A 20,430-nucleotide genomic window follows, 5' to 3' on the forward strand; every position below is an offset into this window, starting at 1 on the left:
CTGAATATTGCAAAAGTAGAGAAAAGACATGAGTTTGTCCTGTGTCTTGTTTCGGCCTTTGTCCCACTAACCTTGGTGGTAAATGTTTAATGAGAAGCTCTGCTTACAGATTTTAGATTCTCCGTCAGCCACACAGACAAACGCATTGTTTTTTCAGGTGATGCCAGCTGTTTGTTTTTTATTTTTTGTAGCAAATTTCAGCTTCCAATTCAATAAATGAGATAAACTAGACTAATACAATGTACTGTATTTATCACTTTAGATATTAAAGTGGCTTTTTTTTTCATGTCTTTGGTCTAAATATTTCCCTCTTGCTGCAGATTCCCAGCTCTTTTAGGATTTACTCTTAGTTGGGCATAGTTTCATTAGTTTTGAGCTCAGTATGAAAATGTGGCAAATCTGTGTTATATATTTTTGGCGGACCTAAGAAAATATGCAGATTTTGAAGAAAATATACCAGTGTATTAATCTGCACACACTCCATGTCACCATACATGACATGCAACTATTTGGAAATATTCTAAATCACTTTCATCAGATGCCATATGATATTGAAATTGAAAATGATGTAAATGCCATTGCCATTTGATTTTCTATAAATATATATATTTAACCTCTGTATATAGCGACCCTCAGATTTTTGTCATTTCATTGTTTCCATATTGCAATATGTCTCAGCCTTGCTTGAATAGAATGTTGGCTAAATCTTGTTAAATTATATTTTCAGACTGTTAAAATGAAGAAAATAAATCTTTAATCACACCGACTTTGTCATGTAATTGTGTCATGTACCTCAAAAACACTTGTATGAGGTTGTTATACTCCCACCATTTCCTTTGGCATGTTTTTGGACTGTGGAAAAAAAAAATCAACATAATCCATAGGGAAAACATGCAAACTTGTGTAAGGTGTTGGCACATAATAAATATTGTTTTTGTGAGGTAATTATGGTTTTGTTTTTTCCCTAGGCTTTAGTTTGCAATGCTGATCTCTACATCTCTAGACTTATGTAAGTCGGGTTTAAACGAGGAAATTCATTTTTAAGTCATTCTGCTGTTAAAAATAACATCACAATGTATAGAAAGTGCTACTAAAGTTACTAAAAGGCAACATGTGGCCATACAGCTGTTATGTACTGTTTCACCAGAAGTATTTGCACACAGTTGGCAGTTCGAATCCCTTAATGGGCAAATAATTCTCCTCTGGGATTTATAAAATCTCTCCTCTCCTCTCCTCTCCTAAACCAATTATGGGGAGAAATTGAAAGCCATCTTTGGGCCTTTGAGTCAGGCCTCAGAACCCCCTACTCTAACCAGATTGTTGCTTCTAGTAAGTCAAATATGTATGGATATAATACAAAATATATCTATGTATTTTTATTTCTAATATGGTCAAGGTTAAATAGGATTGATCAAATGCAAACAGAAGTTCTACTTTCGCTTTTTTCCCTTGTTTTAAACCGTCACTTTGGTATTTATTTAGTTTCTTTAGAGGAATTTTGGAGCTTAAAAACAAAAAACAAACATTTTCAAAGTTTGTTGAACCGCGTGACGTATCAGGGACTGCTGTAAATTCTAATATTGACCGCTAGAGAGCGCCAGAGAGCTTCTTAAAACAGGTGGGACAATGTAATCTCAGAAAAAAACTAGTTAATCGTTTGTCTTCCTGCATTTAACAAAGCAAATAAGCATATTATATTATATCTGTTTGTGTTATAATCTGTCTAGAGTTTCAGATTATTATACATGGAAACTGACTGAGGTCAGCGTGGAGGAGCCTAGGACTGTAGAAGGTTATTTCCTTACATTGTGAATCTGTGTTTTTTCTGTAAAAGGTGATAAAAAAAAAAAAGTGTTACTTCACTGTTAATTGTCACCTGTGGATGATTGATTGACGCTCACCTGTAGTGACGTCATCGGCCTGCTTTTAATGGTCGCCTTCTGAGGAGGAGGAGGAGGAGGAAGTAGTGGGAGAGAGGCGGAGGAGATATGTGACAGAGGCCGTCAGCTCTTTCTAAAAGCTGCACTTTTCCCAACGTGTCGGACTTTATTTTTGGAAAGAGGCGCGGAGACCTTGCCGCAGAGTGAAGCTCACCTGGCTCAGGTAAGAAGGCTGCGGGAGCTGCGGGAGCTGCGGGCTCTGTGTTTGCTGGGCTGCTGACAGCCATGGGAATGTGAGGCAGGCGAGCAGACATTTTTTTCCCCCTTCCACTCTAATCCGACTCCCGGGCCGGAAAGTTATTGTAAAATTCAGCCTGCGACGCTCCAAGGGAAGAAGGCAAACGACAAAGTGTCCTGCTGAAGTTTCAACAGTTTAAACCTCAAGATAATAATTACTTCATGTCTGTTATTATTAATGCCATTGTCATACTGTCACTATTTACACTAGACAAGTCTGCATTCAGTATTTATCCTGTTCAGAGAGCAGGTGAAGACTTCTTATCAGAGAGTGTGTTCCTGGTGTGTGTTGTTGTTGTGTGGACAGTGTGGTGCAGTGTAGGAGTGAGCAGTGAGTCACGGGTTGAGCCCCTTGATAGGAGTTTGAGGAGTGACACAACCAACTACTCCGTCCCACTGCCTGCCTGTGGGAGAGGAGAGGAGAGGAGAGGAGAGGAGAGGAGAGCTGCATCTCATATTAGACTTGACGGGTTGTCAAGTCTGTAGTTTCACTAAAGTTTCGAGGGCTGGAAAAGCTGTTGTACCTGCTGGTTTGTGTTCGCTTCTTGTCAGTAACATGACTTCTTATCTCCTGGTTGTGCATCTGAAGGCTGCGATTTGTCGTCTCTTGTTTTCAGACTTGTCCGATGTTGTAGGTCCTGAGGAGCTCAGCAGACCAAGTCCATGTCTCTTCAGGAGGACACCACATCCGCCAGCCAGTCGGACGGCTGCACGGGTGACCAAGTCCCTCTGATTCTGGAGAGCTGCTTCTCCACTGAACTCCACATATCTGAGCCAGGTGACGAGTGCTCTCAGCCAGCCAGCTCCCCTCCTCCCCGGATCAGAACACCCACACCGCAGGACGATGTAGTGGATAGGATTGTCGTGCCTCCGCAGGTGGTGTTGAGCACACAGAGTCCTGCAGCACTGAAGGTCGGCACTCACCAGCTCATCCCTAAGAATTTAGCCATGTCCAGCCGGCCCAAAAACCGCCACCACACCACGGTGGTCACTTTCCCACTGGGACTGGAGAACAACAACAGTGGGAGCCGGATCCGCCACTCTACTCAGGGGGTGGATGTGTCCTGGGAGGATTACGACAGCGATGGAGACGGCTTTGCTCTGAGAAGGAACCGCAGGAACAAGTCCTACAGAGCAGCAGTGACCAGCCTGGATATCGAAGCCATGGCGTCAAAACAAGGGGCTGGAACCAAGCTGGCGCCTGTACGGGAGGACCGAGCCCCCAGTCCTGGTCCCGCTCGCAGTCCTGGATGGAAGGTAATCTGGGGGTGTGGGGGGATAGGGCACGTCGGCCACTCTGCTCACTCTTTTATACATACTGCAGACAATTACCATATCTGAATATAAAGGTAGCCGTTGCAGATATAACTCAAAGGTTTGCAACATTTCCCTTCAAGAGAGCTTTTTTTGTCTCTTTCCACCAAATCAAATTCTTCTGAGCCACAAGATGCATTTAATCATAAAAGATCTCACAGCTTATAACGTTATTTATCTTGTTTTGCTGAACATACATGCGTGATGCCTCATGACTGCAATTTAGAATTAATTTAGCAGTTTTAGCTTTTGTAGCTATTTTTAGCAGTTGTAACCTTGACTGTGGTTCTTCTAACCAGTTTGACTAGTAACCTCTTTTTTTTTTTTTTTTTCTTGTCATTTTAACATTTTGACCCGTTGTTGCTCCATTCTAGACTGTTTCAAACATTTTAGCTACTTTTTATTTCTGGAGTATAATTTTTTTTTAATCATTTTAGCACAGAGATTCTTTAAAAAAAAAAAAAAAAAAAAAGCCAGATATGCAAATACAATTTCAAAAAATATATAGGATATTAGGGTGGTAATTGTTCGACACATAATTTTCATAAAGCTTCATGGAGCCACTAAAGAGCCTCATGTGGGTCTAAAGCCACAGGTGGCAGACCCCTGGTATAAATAAACATTGTGTAATAATTGTATTATAAATGACTGTTGCAATGAATAATTTTCCACCAATGAGATCATTATGTTGAATATATTTTAAGAAATCTTGGACTTTGAAGTACAAGAACCAAGACATTTAAATACACTCTGGTCTAGATTCCAAAAGATTTGGTGTTTTTTTTTTTTTGTTTTTTTTTTTTCACAGCTTGCAATGTGTTGGTGATGAACTCAAGTTCTCCCTTTACTCATTGAGACGAGCACATATCTCCACAGTTGTTTGCAGACATGATTTGACGAAACCCTTGAAGGGTTTCTACTAACATTTAGTTAAAATGCACACAAAGTTGACAGTGGTGGGGGTGGGGGGTGGGGGGGGGTCTGTTGAGAATGAGAGAATAATTATCATTAAGGCATTTCCATTCACTGTTAAATTGTAGCTGCACTGCTGTTTCCTCTCTAGCGGACTCTCGGCAGAAAGAGGAACCAGAAACAGCGTGGGTCATTCAAAGATGGTATGTTCACTCATGTGTCACTCTGTCTGTTTCTGTAAATACGTCTGCAGGCCTGCAAATAGCTATGACTTTTTGTTTTATTTATTACAATAAACGTTGAAAGAATTGCATCAAGTAGAATCCTCCACCGGGGGAAGTTTGTCCTAGAAAAGGCTGCTTGGGGCGACTGAGAGCAAGAGAAGAGGAAATCCTTCATCCCACTGAATGCTCACTGCATGCTCAGTGTCCACTGAGCTCTGACCTTTTACTCAACATCCCTTCTTCCTTTTGTTAGTTTGAATTGAGCAGTGTGGATTGAAGAAGTGTCCTGTAATAGAGCAGATTTCTGAACAGCCCCTTTTTATAAAGATGGTGAGATTGAGCAGGCATTCATTATTCATGGCAGATATGAGTTGCTATCTTTCTTTCTGAGCAGCTTCAGCACATTTTCCAATGTGAGAATCAAAGCAGTGGCTTTCCACGAGGCTAATGTGTGCACATCTCCCCAGTAACCGCACTCGCATTCAATCTAGTTCATCATCAGCTTTTCACCAAACACTCTCACCTCCCACTCTTCAGCTCTGAAATGAACCATCTTATTATGTTCACCACGTCCAACTTTGTTGCATCATTTGTTACGCTTATGAAAATCAATAATCATGTTTTTGTTTTTTTAATCCAGTGCATGATTTGTGAGTGGAAAAATACCAGAATCCTGCAAAGGCCCTTTTTTGTTTAAAAGAAAAAAAAACATATAAATCAAAATTGCTCCCTCAATAACCTGCAGTGCTCTGCTGTCCTCTTGTCAAGTCGTCTAAATCCAAACGGGGCACGTTGAAACTGAGACGATGTTTGTTGATGCTGTCCTCAGCTACACCGCGCCTCTACCAGGAGATCCGTGAACGGGGGCTGCACTCCACCAACCAAGATGAGCTGCTCGACGACTTTGTGGTGGTGGAGCACCCCGTGGAGGAGGCGGAGCAGGACCAGGGCATCGTGGTGAAGAGCTACCGGCCAGTTCAACTCACTTGGAGCCAGCTGCCACAGGTAAAGCCCTGAATACAGATTCTGGAAATGGTAAAGCAATGTGAGTTCAGTCATCTAATACGTATGGATTAATAAGTGTGCATGTATATTCCTGATCTTCAGCAGAGGAGACTCCAGCGCTCGTTGGAAATGCTGTCTGAGTTTGATTTTAGTGTCAGAACATCCACAAAGCCAATATATTATTCAAATACTGCATTGCTTGAGTTGTACTCTTCTCTCCTATGTCTTCCAAAGGTGAAGGAGACGGGTATTCTGGCGATGATCACACCCCAGGAGAGGAAGAGACAAGAGGTACGTATGTGTTCATGCAAGGGTGCACACATGCATCTCAGACACTTTTAAATATGTGCACAGAAATGTTCTATAAGTGGTTTACTTCAACATGCCTGAGAAATTGAGGAAGCTCTAGAGCAGCTCGAACGAAACATTTTTCCGTAATAAACAATTACAACGAAACACAAGGGCTTCTTTCTACATTCAGGTTTCTGCAACGGCATTGAACAATGAAACGTGCAAAGCAGTGACCGCGTAACTCATGCTGAAGTGACATGCTCCTGTTAGGAAGGTTAAGAAATGCTGAGTTGGGGACCAACCAGCCCAGACTGTGCCTATAAACAATTAAAACCACAAAAGACTAGAAACATCAGAATTCATGCAAAACAGGAAGTGACGGTCAGTAATGGTGTTTTGGGGCACGATAGTGTTTTAAAAAAAAAAACAATCCTAAAATGGCTTCTTCACTCAGCTTGTTTTAAACCACGCAGCTTCACACAGACTTAAAGACTGAATGCTAAAAACCAACACAACGCTGTGAACATCTTCATGGAGGTGAGGTTCCTTTACTCTGTATGATTCATGCTGCGCTTGTCGTCCCACATCAGCAACAAGCAGTTTTCAGAGATTTCCAATATGCTTTCTAAAACGTTAAAGCCCATAATAAACAAATGCCAATGTAATGTCAATATAATAATTATTGAGTTTATTACAAACGTAGTCTAACACAAAGTGTGGAATTTCCCCTTTTGTAGCATATCCTCACTCTTGATCCGAGATGTCAGATGCTGTGTCGATACCAAAGGTCCACCCTGTGTGCACTACCTGAACAAAGCCGCACCCTGCCAGAGTAATCACACACCGGCGGTATCAGGAGCAGGCGATTGTCGCACTATTTAGTACCTTTAGTCACCTTGTGAGTCTCATTTGCTGTCTGCTGGAGCTTTTGAGGGATCTGAAAACGCCTCTGATGGACCAATGTTGTATTTACTTTACCTGTAGGTATGTTGTGGTGAAGAGGAATCATCGAGCATAGCTCACCTGAGGCCTTGATTTAGCCTGGCTTCTGCCCTTTGATCTCCTCTTTGGAGAAGGTGTGTCATCAAGCCCACCAACAACAGATCTGGACTAACCCTCTGTTCTCAAATATTTAACGTGTCTGGCTAGAAATCAACCACTAAGTGTTTTCCATTTCAGCAACTGCTCAGTTCAATCCGTCAGTCTGAAGTTCTGGACTGACCAGTTTGTGCCAATATTGTAATTCCTGTGAGATATTGATCATATGAAACTAGACAGTGAGATTTTTCAAACCACAAAATCCTCAATAGACAAGAATGCTCCGCAGACACACCACATACTTCCCTTTAAGGTCACATTGTTGACTTTTTTTGTGCTTTGCTCTGTTCATCAAACACGACACTTGCCCCAACATGCAGTTATGTAAGCCATGTATGCACATGTTGTGTGTGTCAAAACTATTCTGGGTTGTGTTGGAAGACCAGAAAAGAAATGAATAGCATTGATCTATAGGTGTCATCACCTAATAACACAACAACATATCCTGGTGGATGAAATTCAAACACCTGTTTGCGGGTGTGTGCTGATTTGACAGGCCATTTTTGAGATCATCACATCGGAGCACTCGTATCTGCACAGCCTGGGCATCCTGGTGCGTCACTTCAAGAGCAGCGAAGCGCTGAAGAAGACCATGACGGCCACAGAGCACCACCATCTCTTCTCCAACATCTCCGTCATCCACCAAGTGAGCAAAAGGTTGGCCCCACACTCCTAAAAGTCTTACGTGTGTGTAGAGTGTATGCATGAGGTGAGGTTCACCTCTTCACGCACTGATAGCATCATCAGGTTGCTTCTTTATGAAGTGGAGCAGTGACCTGTTTCTCGGTTAATTGTTTCCTCGGTTTTACAAACGGTGAGTGTTTGTGAAGTCCCGCCGATATGTGGTTTCAGACGGAAACTTGGTTGAAAGTTTCAGGTGGGGCATTTGCCCGTAGTATCCTGTAGGCTCCATCAACATGTTAAAACATGCCGGCCAAACTGGTTCTGCTGCCTGGCTGCTCTGTGTGGGATTGCTGATCTTCTTTAGGAAGATAATGAGTGTGAGAGCTGCCTCTGTGTAGTGGAGGGCACTTTGTTTGGAATTGGAAAGAGATCTCGGTGAATCACTAACAAAACTAAATCCATTTTGTCTTTGATCTTTTTCCAAGTCAAACACAATCTGTTTAAAAGAAAGAAAAAAAAAAACGGTCTGTTTTTCTCTTGAGGTGTATAACATGTATGACTTACAATATCTCAGTGAATGTGTGTCCTGTACTTGCTTCCTGGGATGGGCTGTTTCTCCAGGTGTCGTTTTACCCCTTTTTTTTTTTGTTTAAAAGGTACTTTACAGGCAGGGCGTAAAGTCACTTCTCCTGGTGAAACTGAAAGCTGTTTTTAAAGTTGTGCTGACGTGGATCTCACAGTAAAACACTGTTACAGAAGTAGAGAGTATTTCTGTAATGCAATCTGCAAATCAGCTTGTCTGCAGTTGATGATTGTCAAAGAAATGAAAATAAAACACAATATAATACAAATGAACACATTTGATTTTGAAATAGACACTACATCAGATTTGAATGAATGTTAATAAATTTTAACACAACTATGTATATATGGCTAAATTTGACGTGGCACAATGGAAATGGTGAAACCTGTGTGGCAGTTTCATTTTAATGGCAGCAGGAAAAATGTGCAAAAGCAGCAATTTGTACCATGTACTGTATTCTGCAGTGATAATACTAATCTATAAAAATCTTAAATATACAAAAAATAGTGAAATTGAATGAAGTTGAAGCTGTTTTGACCATCAAAGTATGCTGCTGTAGGTGGGTCTGCTCTCAATGGTGCTGCCATAGATATGTGACATTTTACTTTCTGTTACAAGAACATCTAAACAAAGTGCAGTGACGGTAATCCAATGGGATGTGTGGTGTTCTAACAGGAGATTGTTTTTTTTAAATAGGAAATTAAATCAAAATTGAAACATTAAAAAGACGATAAAACTTCTGAATATTTCTCCAAACGCATGAACAAAAAACATGTACCGTGAGCAGGGCAAAAGAAGAAATTCCACTTTAGAACACAGAAGTCTTAGTTCGTGCCGTTTTCTCATGTTTGCATTGTAGCGACATCTTGTACAGGCATCCTTAATGACGTGTACCACCGTGGTGAAATTTCATTGCATTGTGTAGGAAAAGATTGGAGGATCCTCTCTCTCGCTCTCTGATAAGAGGATTTGGACAAGGCTATGATGGAGAGTTGCCTTAATACAATACCTCCATGTTAGTTTGAGTATAAAACTAATCCTAAACAAGTAGACTGAGTCCTCAGATATTCAGGAGTTAACCGATTTTGTTGTTACTCTGCTATATGATTGTATTGAAAGCCTTGTTTTTCATTACAGCTTACAGTCACTGGGAATCACAGTTGAGGATTTTCCAGTGAAAATGAAGGCAAATATTAAATGAACTATGACCCCAGGCCGAGAACCCGCCGTAGCACAAATGGTTAGATTGCCATACCTTTTTATAAACGTATTTAATGGAAGAATCAAATTAATCATTGATTGAAGGTGAAAGGTCATTTTCACGCCCACATATGCTGAAATCCAAATGAACATATTATCATACTCCTGCTTTGTGGTTCCTGCTCATGTAATCATGATGTGGGAGAGAGAACCGTCCGTTCACCACTTCACTAATCGCCCCCATCAATCTATTTATAGGTTTTTTGAGGACCTGGAGCGGCGTCACTATGAACACCCAGTGATCCGGGACATAAGCGACATTGTCCAGAATCACGCTGCGCACCACTTTGATCCCTACATCGTGTACTGCTCCAACGAGACCTTCCAGCAGAGGACGCTGCAGACGCTGCTGTGAGAATAACAAATTGAAGCAAGCCGCTGAGTTTCTCCAGTAACATGACAGGAGGAGCTGATCTTTCGCTGTTTTTGTCTCTCTTAGGGACACTAACACTGCTTTCAAGGAGACCCTGAAACAGATTGAAGGCAGCAGCGACTGTGGAGGCCTCCCCATGATCTCTTTCCTCATCCTTCCCATGCAGCGAGTAACCAGACTGCCCCTGCTGCTGGATGTCAGTTTAAACTGCTTTTCTATTGAAGCAACTCTTAGAAAACCGATTTTAAAATGTCAATCCCAGAGTGTGATTAAATATTTCAAGACTACAAAATGTGAATTGAATCCCCATATAGACATTTATTCAAAGGAAAGATTGGTTTAAAAGCATTAAACTGACCAAAATGAAACACAATTCAACTTTTCAAGTGTATAAATTCCCAAAATGACAAACATTTCTTGTTGTCTTCCTTTGAAAGATTTTCTACATGCAGCTCAGTACCAATATCCTACTAAATAACTTCAGAGTTTCAAAGAATAACTCTAAAAATGATTCCCTTGAATCGTTTTTGAATCTTGAATGGGACACTTGCACTAAAGGTTTGGGTTTGAGCCCCTTCAAGTTAAATGCTTCAATCAAGTACACAGACTGGTAGAAATTAATTATTTACAAGAAACAAAGGCTTCAAATATAACATTAGCACCTGTTTCAAAGTTAAGCATGAAAATTAAAGTCATGTTACTTGGCTGTCATGTATTCAGAATGAATAAATGTGAAAATTGCTAAATCCTGATAAATGGTTAAATGCTGTGTCGAGCATGGATATTAAGTGAAGAAGCATTTTACATTCTGGTTGGACAAAAAAACAACCCTCTCTTTTAGGGATTTTAAAGAGATGAAATACTTCCTGGACTCACTTTTTATGAATTGCTGACATTTGCCACGACACGATAAAGCAATTATTTCAACAGCTTACCTTTGTTAACTTTTGTGCTACTTAAGAGAAGGTTAAAAGGGTTAAAAGTACAATAATAAAATGCTAATACTTTGGATTTACTAAAACGTAATAATCCATGGCAGGAAAAAGCTAGGATTACACTCATTCATATGTGACTGTATGCTGACCTGAGGGTTTTATTCTTGAAAGTCCACACTGATCATCTGATGTAGGTGCGTGCATGATGCTGACAATACGTCTTGTTTGTGTATTTTAAAACTTTCGTGTTCATTTTTTCTCTCAGACGATCTGTCAGAAAACTCCAGACACGACAGCAGAGTACTTTGCTGCTGTTTGGTCCCTGAACGCCATCGGCAAGGTATCCTCGTAAAGCGCCGCTCTGCTGTGATGCTACACTTTGTATTTTTTTATGTTTAAGGTTTTAAACATCTTTACTATTTGATTTGGTTACCTCCATAGCTGGTCAGCAGCTGCAATGATGGAGCAAGGCGGATGGAGAGGACGGAGCAGATGTACACCATCCACAAACAGATGGATTTTGGTAAAATTAAGGTGGGAGTGCGCCTTGTTTGTCACATACTGACGGGTTTAAAAATGAAGGATAACTGTAAATGGGAATCGCAGACTTGACCTCAGGCTTGCTTCACCTTGTTCCTCGCAGCCGTTCCCGCTGATATCGTCGTCGCGGTGGCTGAAGAAGCGTGGCGAGCTCGCCATCGCCACAGAGGAGCTCAGCATATGGAAAGCTTTCAGCAACAGAAGTTACTACCTGTTTCTCTTCAGTGATGTATTGATCGTTACCAAGAAGAAGAGGTGAGTGGGGAAGAAGTGGGCATTTGTTCTTGCGGCTTCATTCAGCAATGACTTCAGCTGACATCAGGAAAGACTCATTTTACGATTCAGGATTGCATCAAACTGTGTAGTCTTCACTTGGCTCATTGTGATAAGCTACGAAGTTCATGATTACAAATCACAATTTTCAAGAACCGATCGACTTTCTGCAAAAGTGTTAAAGAGAAGACAGAAGTGGAAACCACGAGCAGCTTGTGCTACTTTTGTGCTGTGGTTATTTCCTGGTGACTGTTGTGGACACTAAATAGATCCAGCTGCTGGAACGGGAACATGAGAAACCGAAGAGGAGGGGAAGGGGACACAAAGTGGAGAGAGGATGGAAGTGGTGCAGGCATACTTGGGATTCTTCAATCTTGCATTGAGCTTGTAAGCTTGACTGACTGCAGCATTCAGTTTTGAGTTCAGGAGGACGCAAACAATGTCAGCTCAGAGTTTCCCACAACACTGGAGTCTGTTTTTATTTTATTTTTTTCCTGTGACTTTAATTCCAACACTGACGTACTCTTCAGATAACAATATTGTGGAAAGGCTATTCAGTGGAGGAATGTAGTTGAACTGCTTTCTATGCATAAACATGGCTGGTTTGTCTGTGTTGAAGTCTTTATTATGAATGATCCGGCAGGTTGCAGCCAAATATGTTAAGATAACTGAAAACTGTTTCTGTCTAGTGAGGAGAGCTTCGTGGTGTTGGACTACGCCACTTCGGAGAACATTGAGGTGGAGGTTGTGGAGAACCAAGAGGAAAGGACCTCACCTGGGAAAGGCACCAGCTACCTTTCCTTCAGGCTTCTGATGAGCAAGAACAGCGAGGGACGATCAGAGCAAATCTCTCTGGTGGCAGAGTCCAGGTAAGGCTGCTCTCCGCTCCCACAACATGAGCACTGGACTTCTACGCCACTGTTAAAGGGAGGGCTGAATGCTTCACTGTCTCATCTCACAGCAACTGTCCACTGTGTGCAGTCTGCATGTTCTCTCTTTGTGTTTGTGGGTTGTTGTTTCTTTTTTAGGTTGTTCACTTTCCTCCCACAGTCCAAAAATATCTGTTTCAATCCAGGCTAGTGGGCAAAGGTAACTCGTGAATGTGGGTGTGTGTCTCTCTCCCTGTGGTTTTCCTGTGATGGACTGGTGAACCCTCCAGGCTGTATCTTATCTTCACCAAGAGTCAGATTTGATTGGCTCCAGCAGCTGACGACCCAACTTGGATAAGGCACTGTTAAAGATGGGATGAGTGGATGAACAGAAAAATATCTCTTGAGCAATTTTCTAGAGCGATCCACCCGATCACAAATGATGCTGCGGGAGAGACACTCGCTTAGTTTTGCAGCTTTACAAACGAGTCTCTGTGTCAACTGGCAGGGGTGCTTTTGGTTGTTATCACTATGTACCGTAGTTGAAATTGAAATATCGGTGTTTGGCTCCCTCTACTGTCAGAAGTCATGGCATCCTCGGATGAACGCACATGTCCAGCACACCTTCATAAGAAACAGACTGTCACACGTACTGTGGACAAGACGCTTTAAAACAAAAAGTCCTGTTGTCTCTGTTGCAAAGGGTGGACCGGGCTCGTTGGATCGTTGCTCTCACAGGACACAAGCAGGCTGGTGTGGGCACTGAAGGTAAGCGAGGCTTCTTAGTAATGCTGAATTCCCAGCATGTTCATATAGTGTTTCCATCACAGCGGATGACAAATCTGTTCTCTTACCTTTCATGAGTAAATTATTCATTTGTTCTGGAAGCTCGCAGCAGTTGGATAATGCAATGTGCTGCAGAAAACCAGATGGATCTTATTCATTTTCCATTTCAAATCAGCCTGCAGCTTTTTAAAACGCTTTTGTAATCATGCTTGTATCACGACTTCATCGATTTTTGTTTCTTTAGACCTTCATTTTAAAAAAAAAAACACGAGTTTTACATATTGCAGTAAATGTTCCACACCAATTTTCCATTTAGATTCTTTAAGTAAGGAATGGGGGGGCCCTCATGCAGTGCCTCTCTCCAGACGAGGACTGGTTGTGTGTATTTTATCTCTTCTTACCCAAGAACATCAGAGGGTGTACACTGCTTTGTGTGTTCCAGAAAGTAAACATTTGCTCCAAGCATGTAACTCAATGCTTTTAGGTGTATGGTTAAGACACAGCCACCAGACAGTACTTGGTAGATTAACTGATTTAAGACTTTCACTATGAGATGAACTGGATTTATTCAGATTTTATGAATATAAAATCAGCAAACGAAGCACAACAGGTTTGTACACCTCAGAAGTGTAGTCATGAGTACACACCAAATCCTCTCTGCAGTGACAGGATGGGAGTGAAAGGGTTACGTATGAGTGTATTTTGAGTTCCTTAATGCTTATGTTCAGTGTTCTGACTTTTTATTTTGTAGTGCATCAGTGTTCCTAACAATCTACGTATAAAACCATGTTTCTGATGGAGCACTGCTATGGGAACGTTTCAGGTCTGCCCCAGTATGAAGCCACCAAAGCATACATGCCAAAACAGCCAGATGAGTTGGGCCTGCAGCAGGCTGAGCTCGTCATCGTGCGGCAGAAGGAAGAAGGTGAGGCCCTGTCAGCTCACTTAACGATGTAGATAGTTCACCATAGGAACAGTTGAAGCACTTTCTGACCACACATCAAGTCCACATTCTCTCATCCATGTCTTGCAGATATATCGCAAACATTTTAATATTTCCCCCCTAAATTATAATGAAATCTAAGCATTTAAAATCTATTATAAAGATTAATTTGTCAAGTTTTGAACTTTTTCATTAAAATTTCTTAAAGATTACAAACTTTAACATGTTTGCGTGTTAACTGAAGATGTTCCTGTTCTCAGCCTGGTGCTATGGTGAGAGGATGCGAGATGGAGAGCGAGGCTGGTTTCCTGCCGGCTGTGCCACAGAGATTACCAACCCTACTGCCATGGAGAACAACGTACAACGAATGAAGCGTCTGCGCAAAGAAACCAATGTTTGAGTGACTCACGTACTGTTGTCAGTGTGTGTGAAGGGACAAAATAAGACACCTCCTGGTAGGTGGGAGATAATATTGCAGTAGTCCATTACCAACATACTGACAAACTGCCATCAGTCTTGGAGCTCCAGTGGCTCTAGGAGTCGTGTGGTTTCAGGTTCATAGCAACAAAAATGTGTTTTTTGTAAATTGTGTGCACCCAATAAGATTAGCAACAGCAATTTAGTCTCCAAATGTGTAGATGATCTTTACTTTGTGGCAGTGAAGCCAAACGGCACAAAAAGCATCATGAACTGTGAGGACCAAGACTTGTATTGATGTGGCAAAGAAACAATTTTCATATTGTCAACGATCGAGGTGAGTTTTGATCTAGTGCTGAATACGGCTTCCTCCTATATGTGGTATAGTTGTGCCAATTTGGCGTTAACTGAGGCACTCTTGCTCTTTGCTTGTTATGAAAAGAAAGTGCAGGGTTATCAATAAAAAGCCACCACATGGACGCCTTTTCTGGTTTCTGGACTTTTATTTGAGCTTGCATTTTGTTAAAATGTTTGAATACATAAAAAGTTATTTAAAAATGTCAAACTGACCAGATATCAAATTCCTTTTTATCTTTAAAAACGATTTGGTGTAAAAACTTAGGACAGATTTAGAAAAACATTTGCTGTTTCCCCAAAAACATTTTGTAGCTGTCACATAAAAATAATGGAAAAAAAAACAGGTCTGCATAGATTCTGCAGGCAATCGGTGGTAAACTGGTCAAATGCATGGTGCAAGCTTATGACGATCGTCAAGTCAAATCTTTATTGCTCAGATCTTGTTGGATGTTTCTTCTTTGTTGACAAAAAAACTGCAAGAGACACATTGAAAGGTTAGTTCACAGTATTTCAAGTACCCAAAGCTTGCTGTGAGGCTGCAGACTCACCCGGACGATGGTAAAAGATGGTAGGTGCCGGTGGGCAAGTTGTTTCCTACTCAGCCCCACCTTGCTGGGGCTCGGGAGCGGACGTTTTCTCTGCAGATGGGTCACCTCCTGTCTTGGCCTCCTTGTTTTCCGGGCCGGGTTTACCACCAGTTGTTTGGCGTCTGCGGCGGTAGTTGTAGTTGCGGCGGTAGCGCCGCTGGCGGGGCTGTTGATTCTGGCCACCTTCGCCACCCTGGTTCTCCTTGTCCTCTTCACCGTCCCGCACCGGTCTGGGACGGGGTGGGCCCCTACGATTAGCAGACGGGAGACAAACGTTTTAAAACTGCACCCACTACAACGTCAAAGTGAACAACATGCAATTGTGATGTCACTCGTCTTCTAATGAGGAAAGGAAATGTAAAGTAATTTGGATGCACAGCTGCAGTATGAGACAAGGCTGCAATTAAATGGGAGATTGAGGCCAAACAGGTGGCCTTCACAGCGATTAACTTGTTTCTATTGATGGACATTTGCACTGTTAACTACAGGGTGATATTAAAAAAAAAAAAAAAAAAAAGCTTTTTTTCTCCCTTTGTTGCAGCCTTGCATCAATGATGCCAACATGCGAACCTTGGTCGGAAGCCTCTGTAGTACTGCCTCACAGGTTTGCCCTGGTCTGGACCTCCCTGGTTCTCGTCACCCTCTCCTCCCTGAAAGCAAACACACCACGCAACTTCTCATCTTTGTCCACAGAACTGTCAGACTGGCAAATCAAATGCAAATGATTTGATATATTACAGACATATGAGAGTAATGGAAAATTCCAAATGATTTGAGGGTAAGCGGAGGGCTTATATGAATCAATTTGTGAAATATTGGCATGGCCCCCGATACACCAAGATTTGTGTTTCACAACCACATGACTGTACTAAAGGAGCGGTTCAAGAGTGTATAACACCATTGTATTAAGAGTCCCGACTTCGTCATGGGACAGCTGGGTGCCTGCTTCGGGATAGTAGCCCTGTGACAGAGTACCTCAGTCATCTCTCCACGTGGTATGTTGGTGTACGGGGGCCGGCTGCTGTAGCGTCTACCTACAAAGTATGGCGGGAAGCGCCGTCTGCCAGTGTAAGCGGTTCTGCGTGGTTGCTGCGAGTCTCCTTCGGGGGCACTGTCTCCGCCCTCTCTGCTGCCTTTGTCTCGTCCGTTGCCGGGCTCGCCTTCGCCGTCGCTCTGGTAGTTATCCGGATATTCTCCTCCGCGGGGAGGGCCTCTCCTCCGGGGGAAGCGCCTGTAGCGGTTCCTCTCGGCAGCGTACTTACTTCCCTGGACTGCGACACCTCCTGGGCCAGTGACGTTTGCCGCCTCTGCACCCTGCGCATGAGAGGATCACTTTAAAGTACCCACATTAAGCAGGCAGTACATTCAAATGTATTTCAATCGAGAGGAATCCCCCAGAAATGACAAACTAAAAGTCTCACCTTCTCTCCTTCAACTACATCAAACTCCACAGTTTCTCCATCTCCTACACTGCGAAGGTATTTCCTCGGGTTGTTCTTTTTGATGGCTGTCTAAAATCAAGTTTGGAAGATTGATTAATACTAAGAAAATCAATACAAAACAACATATATGCACACAACAAAACAACTTACCTGGTGTACAAAAACGTCCTCTTTTGTATCATTCCTAAACAAAGGAGGGAAGAAGGAAAGAATATTCAAGAGTTCAGCAGAACCACAACAGACTGCTAGCCAGCCAGCAAGTGTAAGGATTAATTAAGTGCTGGTGCGTGTAACTGGGAGAGACCCACAGATAAATGATCTGTTTAGCTTTGTAAGCAAATCACAGTCATAATAGGATTGGCAACCTTCATTCACACACTTGGGCTTCAATATAGTATGGAACAAGTATATAGAAATTGATAGGATCCACTTACCTGTTGATGAAACCATAACCATTCCTGACGTTGAACCATTTGACTGTACCCAACACTTTTGTTGCTGCAATGAAAACAGTTCAAGTGAGTTAGTAAATATGTCAATTTGGAGTACAGTCAAACAAATTGGTTCTAACATTTCTCTTTGGTGATCAACGAGACAAACAAAAAAAAACACTATCAAAGCCACAGATAACGCTCAAGTTATATTTATCTCCCAACTGTCACTCTTATTATAGACCCGGGTGTGTTGGGGTCCCGTGTGCCAGCTGCACGGAGTGTGACGAATTGTCCAGTTATATAGACACTATGGCCATATTTATAATGATGTGTACCCAAAGATTGTCCGTCACCCGCCTTATCAGTGCCTCCGATGCTGTGGAGCCGTTCTATGCCGGTGATAACACCACTGCACAGCACGCAGTGGTCGTAATCAAAGTTCAGCCACAGACCTACTGCCCCATTTTAAGACGCAGTGCTCAGCACTCAGGCGTCCACACACGTGGTGGGAGTCGCGCCCGGATACGTTAGCGAGCACCCAGCTGGCTCGTTAGCATAGCCGCAGAGCTAAGAGGGTCTGAACCATGTGGCTGGATTAGAGCCAGCAAGCGCAACCTCCGCTCCCGGCTCACGCGAAACGTAACGCGGTAAAGCTGTCGGAACGTTCAACGAAGAAGTGGTTTATTCTGTGGTCTTCAGTGACAAGACGGCCAAATAAAAAGCGATATCAATGCAGGCGCGCGGCGGACATTTTGGGTGGCCCTTTCAGCCATGTAAATAGCTAAAGTTAGCCAGCGAGGCTAATGTAGCCGGCCGTCGCGGAGTTTACAGGCCTCAACATTAGCACATATATCCAGTATAATTACACGACCTCTGACAGCCGTAATCTCCTGGGATATTAATCACACATGTGGTGTGACGATTTGGATAACAACAGTAAATCCACGTTTGCTTTTGTTCGGACCGTTCTGGAATCGAAATAACCCCGATGGTGCACCGGGCGACACCGTGTGAACAAAGGGAAGAGCAGCGGCTAACGTTAGCCCGCTCCGGCGGAGGGGGACGCCAAGCCAGCTCGGTGGTCGCCATGAATCAACTTCCAGCGGTATAAATGTCGGTTCGTCGACATATATGCGCAAACCTTGAAACTCGCAACGCATAGACGCAAACTGCCGCGACCTAACCGCTTTCTAACGTTCACGTAGAGCTCCGGCAATGGCTCAAGGCAAATACAACCAGCGTCCATGTGACGATCAGCCGGTAACGAGGCTTTCCGATGCGGATAGCTGCTGCGAGAAGGCCGGTTAACAGAAAAGATTACCCGAGGATATCTAAAGGATGACTTGGATTTCGAGTTCTGAGATTACATTTTTACTAAAAAAGACCCGACGATGGGGATATTGCAATGCGGTGATGTGAGGTTAAACTGTAGCAGTGGCGACACGATCTCCCTCAAACAGGCACTTTTATTACCGTGACCCGAGTTAAGGTTACCCACAAGCAAATGGACATTACTCCGAGAAAACGTCCACAGTTTGATTTATAAGGGATAATGGATTTTTTTTTTCTCAAAAACTGAATTTGAATTTGAAGCGTGTTTAACGTCCGTCTATATTACACAAGCTGATGTTAAGCGAGTTTACTGCCACGCTCGTTAAACGTTTTCTTCAACGGTCATTTCAACCGAGAAGGGAAGTCGGAAAACGTCGGCAATCGCCACTTCTGCGCATCGCCTCCACGGATCCCACAAACCGCGTTAGCTCTCTGGTTAGCGTCACTAGCTCCAGCAGCCTTACCGATGACCTTCTTATCCCCCGCGGAAGCTGCGGCTGCCGGGCTGGATGGACTTTCCGCATCGGCATCAGGCGGCGGCTGTTGTTGCGTCTCGGCCTCGCTGCTCATGGTTACTACTGGTTGGTAGGGGCTTCTGCCGGCGGCGGCTCTCTGCTGTGTTTCCCGGTGCTAGATGGTAACCTGGGCCGGCGGTGGTGGGGGGCTTCTGCCTTCGGGCTCTCAGCTTTCCTCTTTCCGCTCCCGTTGCCGATCGAACTGGGCAGAATGAGCAACTGTGCCGGGGAATGTTCCTGGTCGCGGCTCCGCCCAGCTACTCCTCCGATTGGCTGGTAACTGTAACAGAAAACATGCCCCGTTCCAAGTGGCTGAGGCCACTGTCAATTTTAATTAGAGCACGCGTTCTCCAATCTGATTGGTCAAAGGAGGTTGTACCTGTTCTGTGGAGCCGCCCCCTGGTGATGTCAAAGCCAGACAAATCAGACGTACGGATAGCCGTGACACTTTAGAACAGAGTGTCTACTCGATGGGGTCATATTAGTCCGTCGACGGGTTTTAACATTATGGACATATACTCTCCAGAAAGTCAGACTAGGAATAACAATAATCAGGGCTCCTCGCTCGGGCTCCAGGCGAGGGATTATGTGAATGTCGTGATCGTCCGGTCAAACCAGGTCTTCTCGTGGCTTTTCTGTTAAACATCTGCTACTGTATATACTGAGTCCCTGCAGGAGCAGAGTTAACTTGACATTGAGGTGATTTTCTGGTGTCTGTATATTTATGTAATCGACATTTTAAACACTTCCAGCTTGCTTGAGCTTGGGATGGAGTTATCATGAAAAGCACTGCAGGGAAGAACCAAGGTCTATAGACAGTGCATCTGTTAATGTCTGAGGCCTCATGTGCACCCGGTGCAGTGTAGTGGAAGTTTATTGAAGGATAACTGACCTGAATAAGGGGAAGGATCAAGAGTCCCTGAATATTTTATCACATGAACATGATGTAAATGTCATATCTGACACTGATGCAGCTTTAACGTTGTGTGTTGCATTGGTGCAGCCTCTCGTCATAGTGCACTGGGGAAGATGACCAAAGTACATTTAGTCCTCACCAGCCCATACATAGCCCACCAGTGTCCACAATTCTGCATTACCAGAAATCTTTTGAGTGTAACAACACTGTTGCTGTTGAAATG

At 43.1% G+C, this 20,430-nt stretch overlaps 2 protein-coding genes across 3 annotated transcripts; one reads left to right on the plus strand and one right to left on the minus strand.

Annotated features, from left to right (window-relative positions):
• The first annotated feature begins 1,920 nt into the window (after positions 1-1,920).
• arhgef16 (Rho guanine nucleotide exchange factor (GEF) 16) lies at positions 1,921-15,437 on the plus strand. Of its 2 annotated transcripts, none has more exons than XM_080469853.1 (15): positions 1,921-2,103; positions 2,795-3,434; positions 4,555-4,606; positions 5,457-5,632; positions 5,867-5,923; positions 7,518-7,678; positions 9,687-9,839; positions 9,928-10,057; positions 11,062-11,136; positions 11,238-11,330; positions 11,440-11,591; positions 12,299-12,478; positions 13,182-13,246; positions 14,088-14,189; positions 14,468-15,437. In XM_080469853.1, the coding sequence occupies exons 2-15, from the start codon at positions 2,841-2,843 to the stop codon at positions 14,605-14,607; spliced, it is 2,130 nt and encodes a 709-aa protein (XP_080325979.1). In that variant the 5' UTR covers positions 1,921-2,103; positions 2,795-2,840; the 3' UTR covers positions 14,608-15,437. The 2 variants fall into 2 exon arrangements, with proteins under 2 accessions (XP_080325979.1, XP_080325980.1); XM_080469854.1 differs by lacking the exon at positions 1,921-2,103 and adding an exon at positions 2,527-2,707.
• On the minus strand, positions 13,813-19,552 carry ybx1 (Y box binding protein 1). Its single transcript, XM_080469855.1, has 8 exons — positions 19,241-19,552; positions 17,445-17,508; positions 17,161-17,194; positions 16,990-17,079; positions 16,607-16,882; positions 16,139-16,218; positions 15,530-15,816; positions 13,813-15,454 (listed from the first exon to the last, which is right to left on the minus strand). The coding sequence occupies exons 1-7, from the start codon at positions 19,344-19,346 to the stop codon at positions 15,576-15,578; spliced, it is 891 nt and encodes a 296-aa protein (XP_080325981.1). The 5' UTR covers positions 19,347-19,552; the 3' UTR covers positions 13,813-15,454; positions 15,530-15,575.
• Between the last annotated feature and the right edge of the window lie 878 nt (positions 19,553-20,430).

Source organism: Lipophrys pholis (genome assembly GCF_963383615.2).
Source record: "Lipophrys pholis genome assembly, chromosome: 8".
NCBI lineage: Eukaryota > Metazoa > Chordata > Actinopteri > Blenniiformes > Blenniidae > Lipophrys > Lipophrys pholis.

Excerpts from the sequence above, each read along its gene's own strand:
- arhgef16 (XM_080469853.1), top strand. The coding sequence starts at position 2,841 with ATGTCTCTTCAGGAGGACACCACATCCGCCAGCCAGTCGGACGGCTGC. Across the intron at positions 9,840-9,927 it reads AGGACGCTGCAGACGCTGCT|GGACACTAACACTGCTTTCA; the intron begins GTGAGAATAACA and ends TGTCTCTCTTAG. Across the intron at positions 11,137-11,237 it reads CCCTGAACGCCATCGGCAAG|CTGGTCAGCAGCTGCAATGA; the intron begins GTATCCTCGTAA and ends TTACCTCCATAG.
- ybx1 (XM_080469855.1), bottom strand. The coding sequence starts at position 19,346 with ATGAGCAGCGAGGCCGAGACGCAACAACAGCCGCCGCCTGATGCCGAT. Across the intron at positions 17,080-17,160 it reads AGGACGTTTTTGTACACCAG|ACAGCCATCAAAAAGAACAA; the intron begins GTAAGTTGTTTT and ends ACTTGATTTTAG. Across the intron at positions 15,817-16,138 it reads TACAGAGGCTTCCGACCAAG|GGGCCCACCCCGTCCCAGAC; the intron begins GTTCGCATGTTG and ends TGCTAATCGTAG.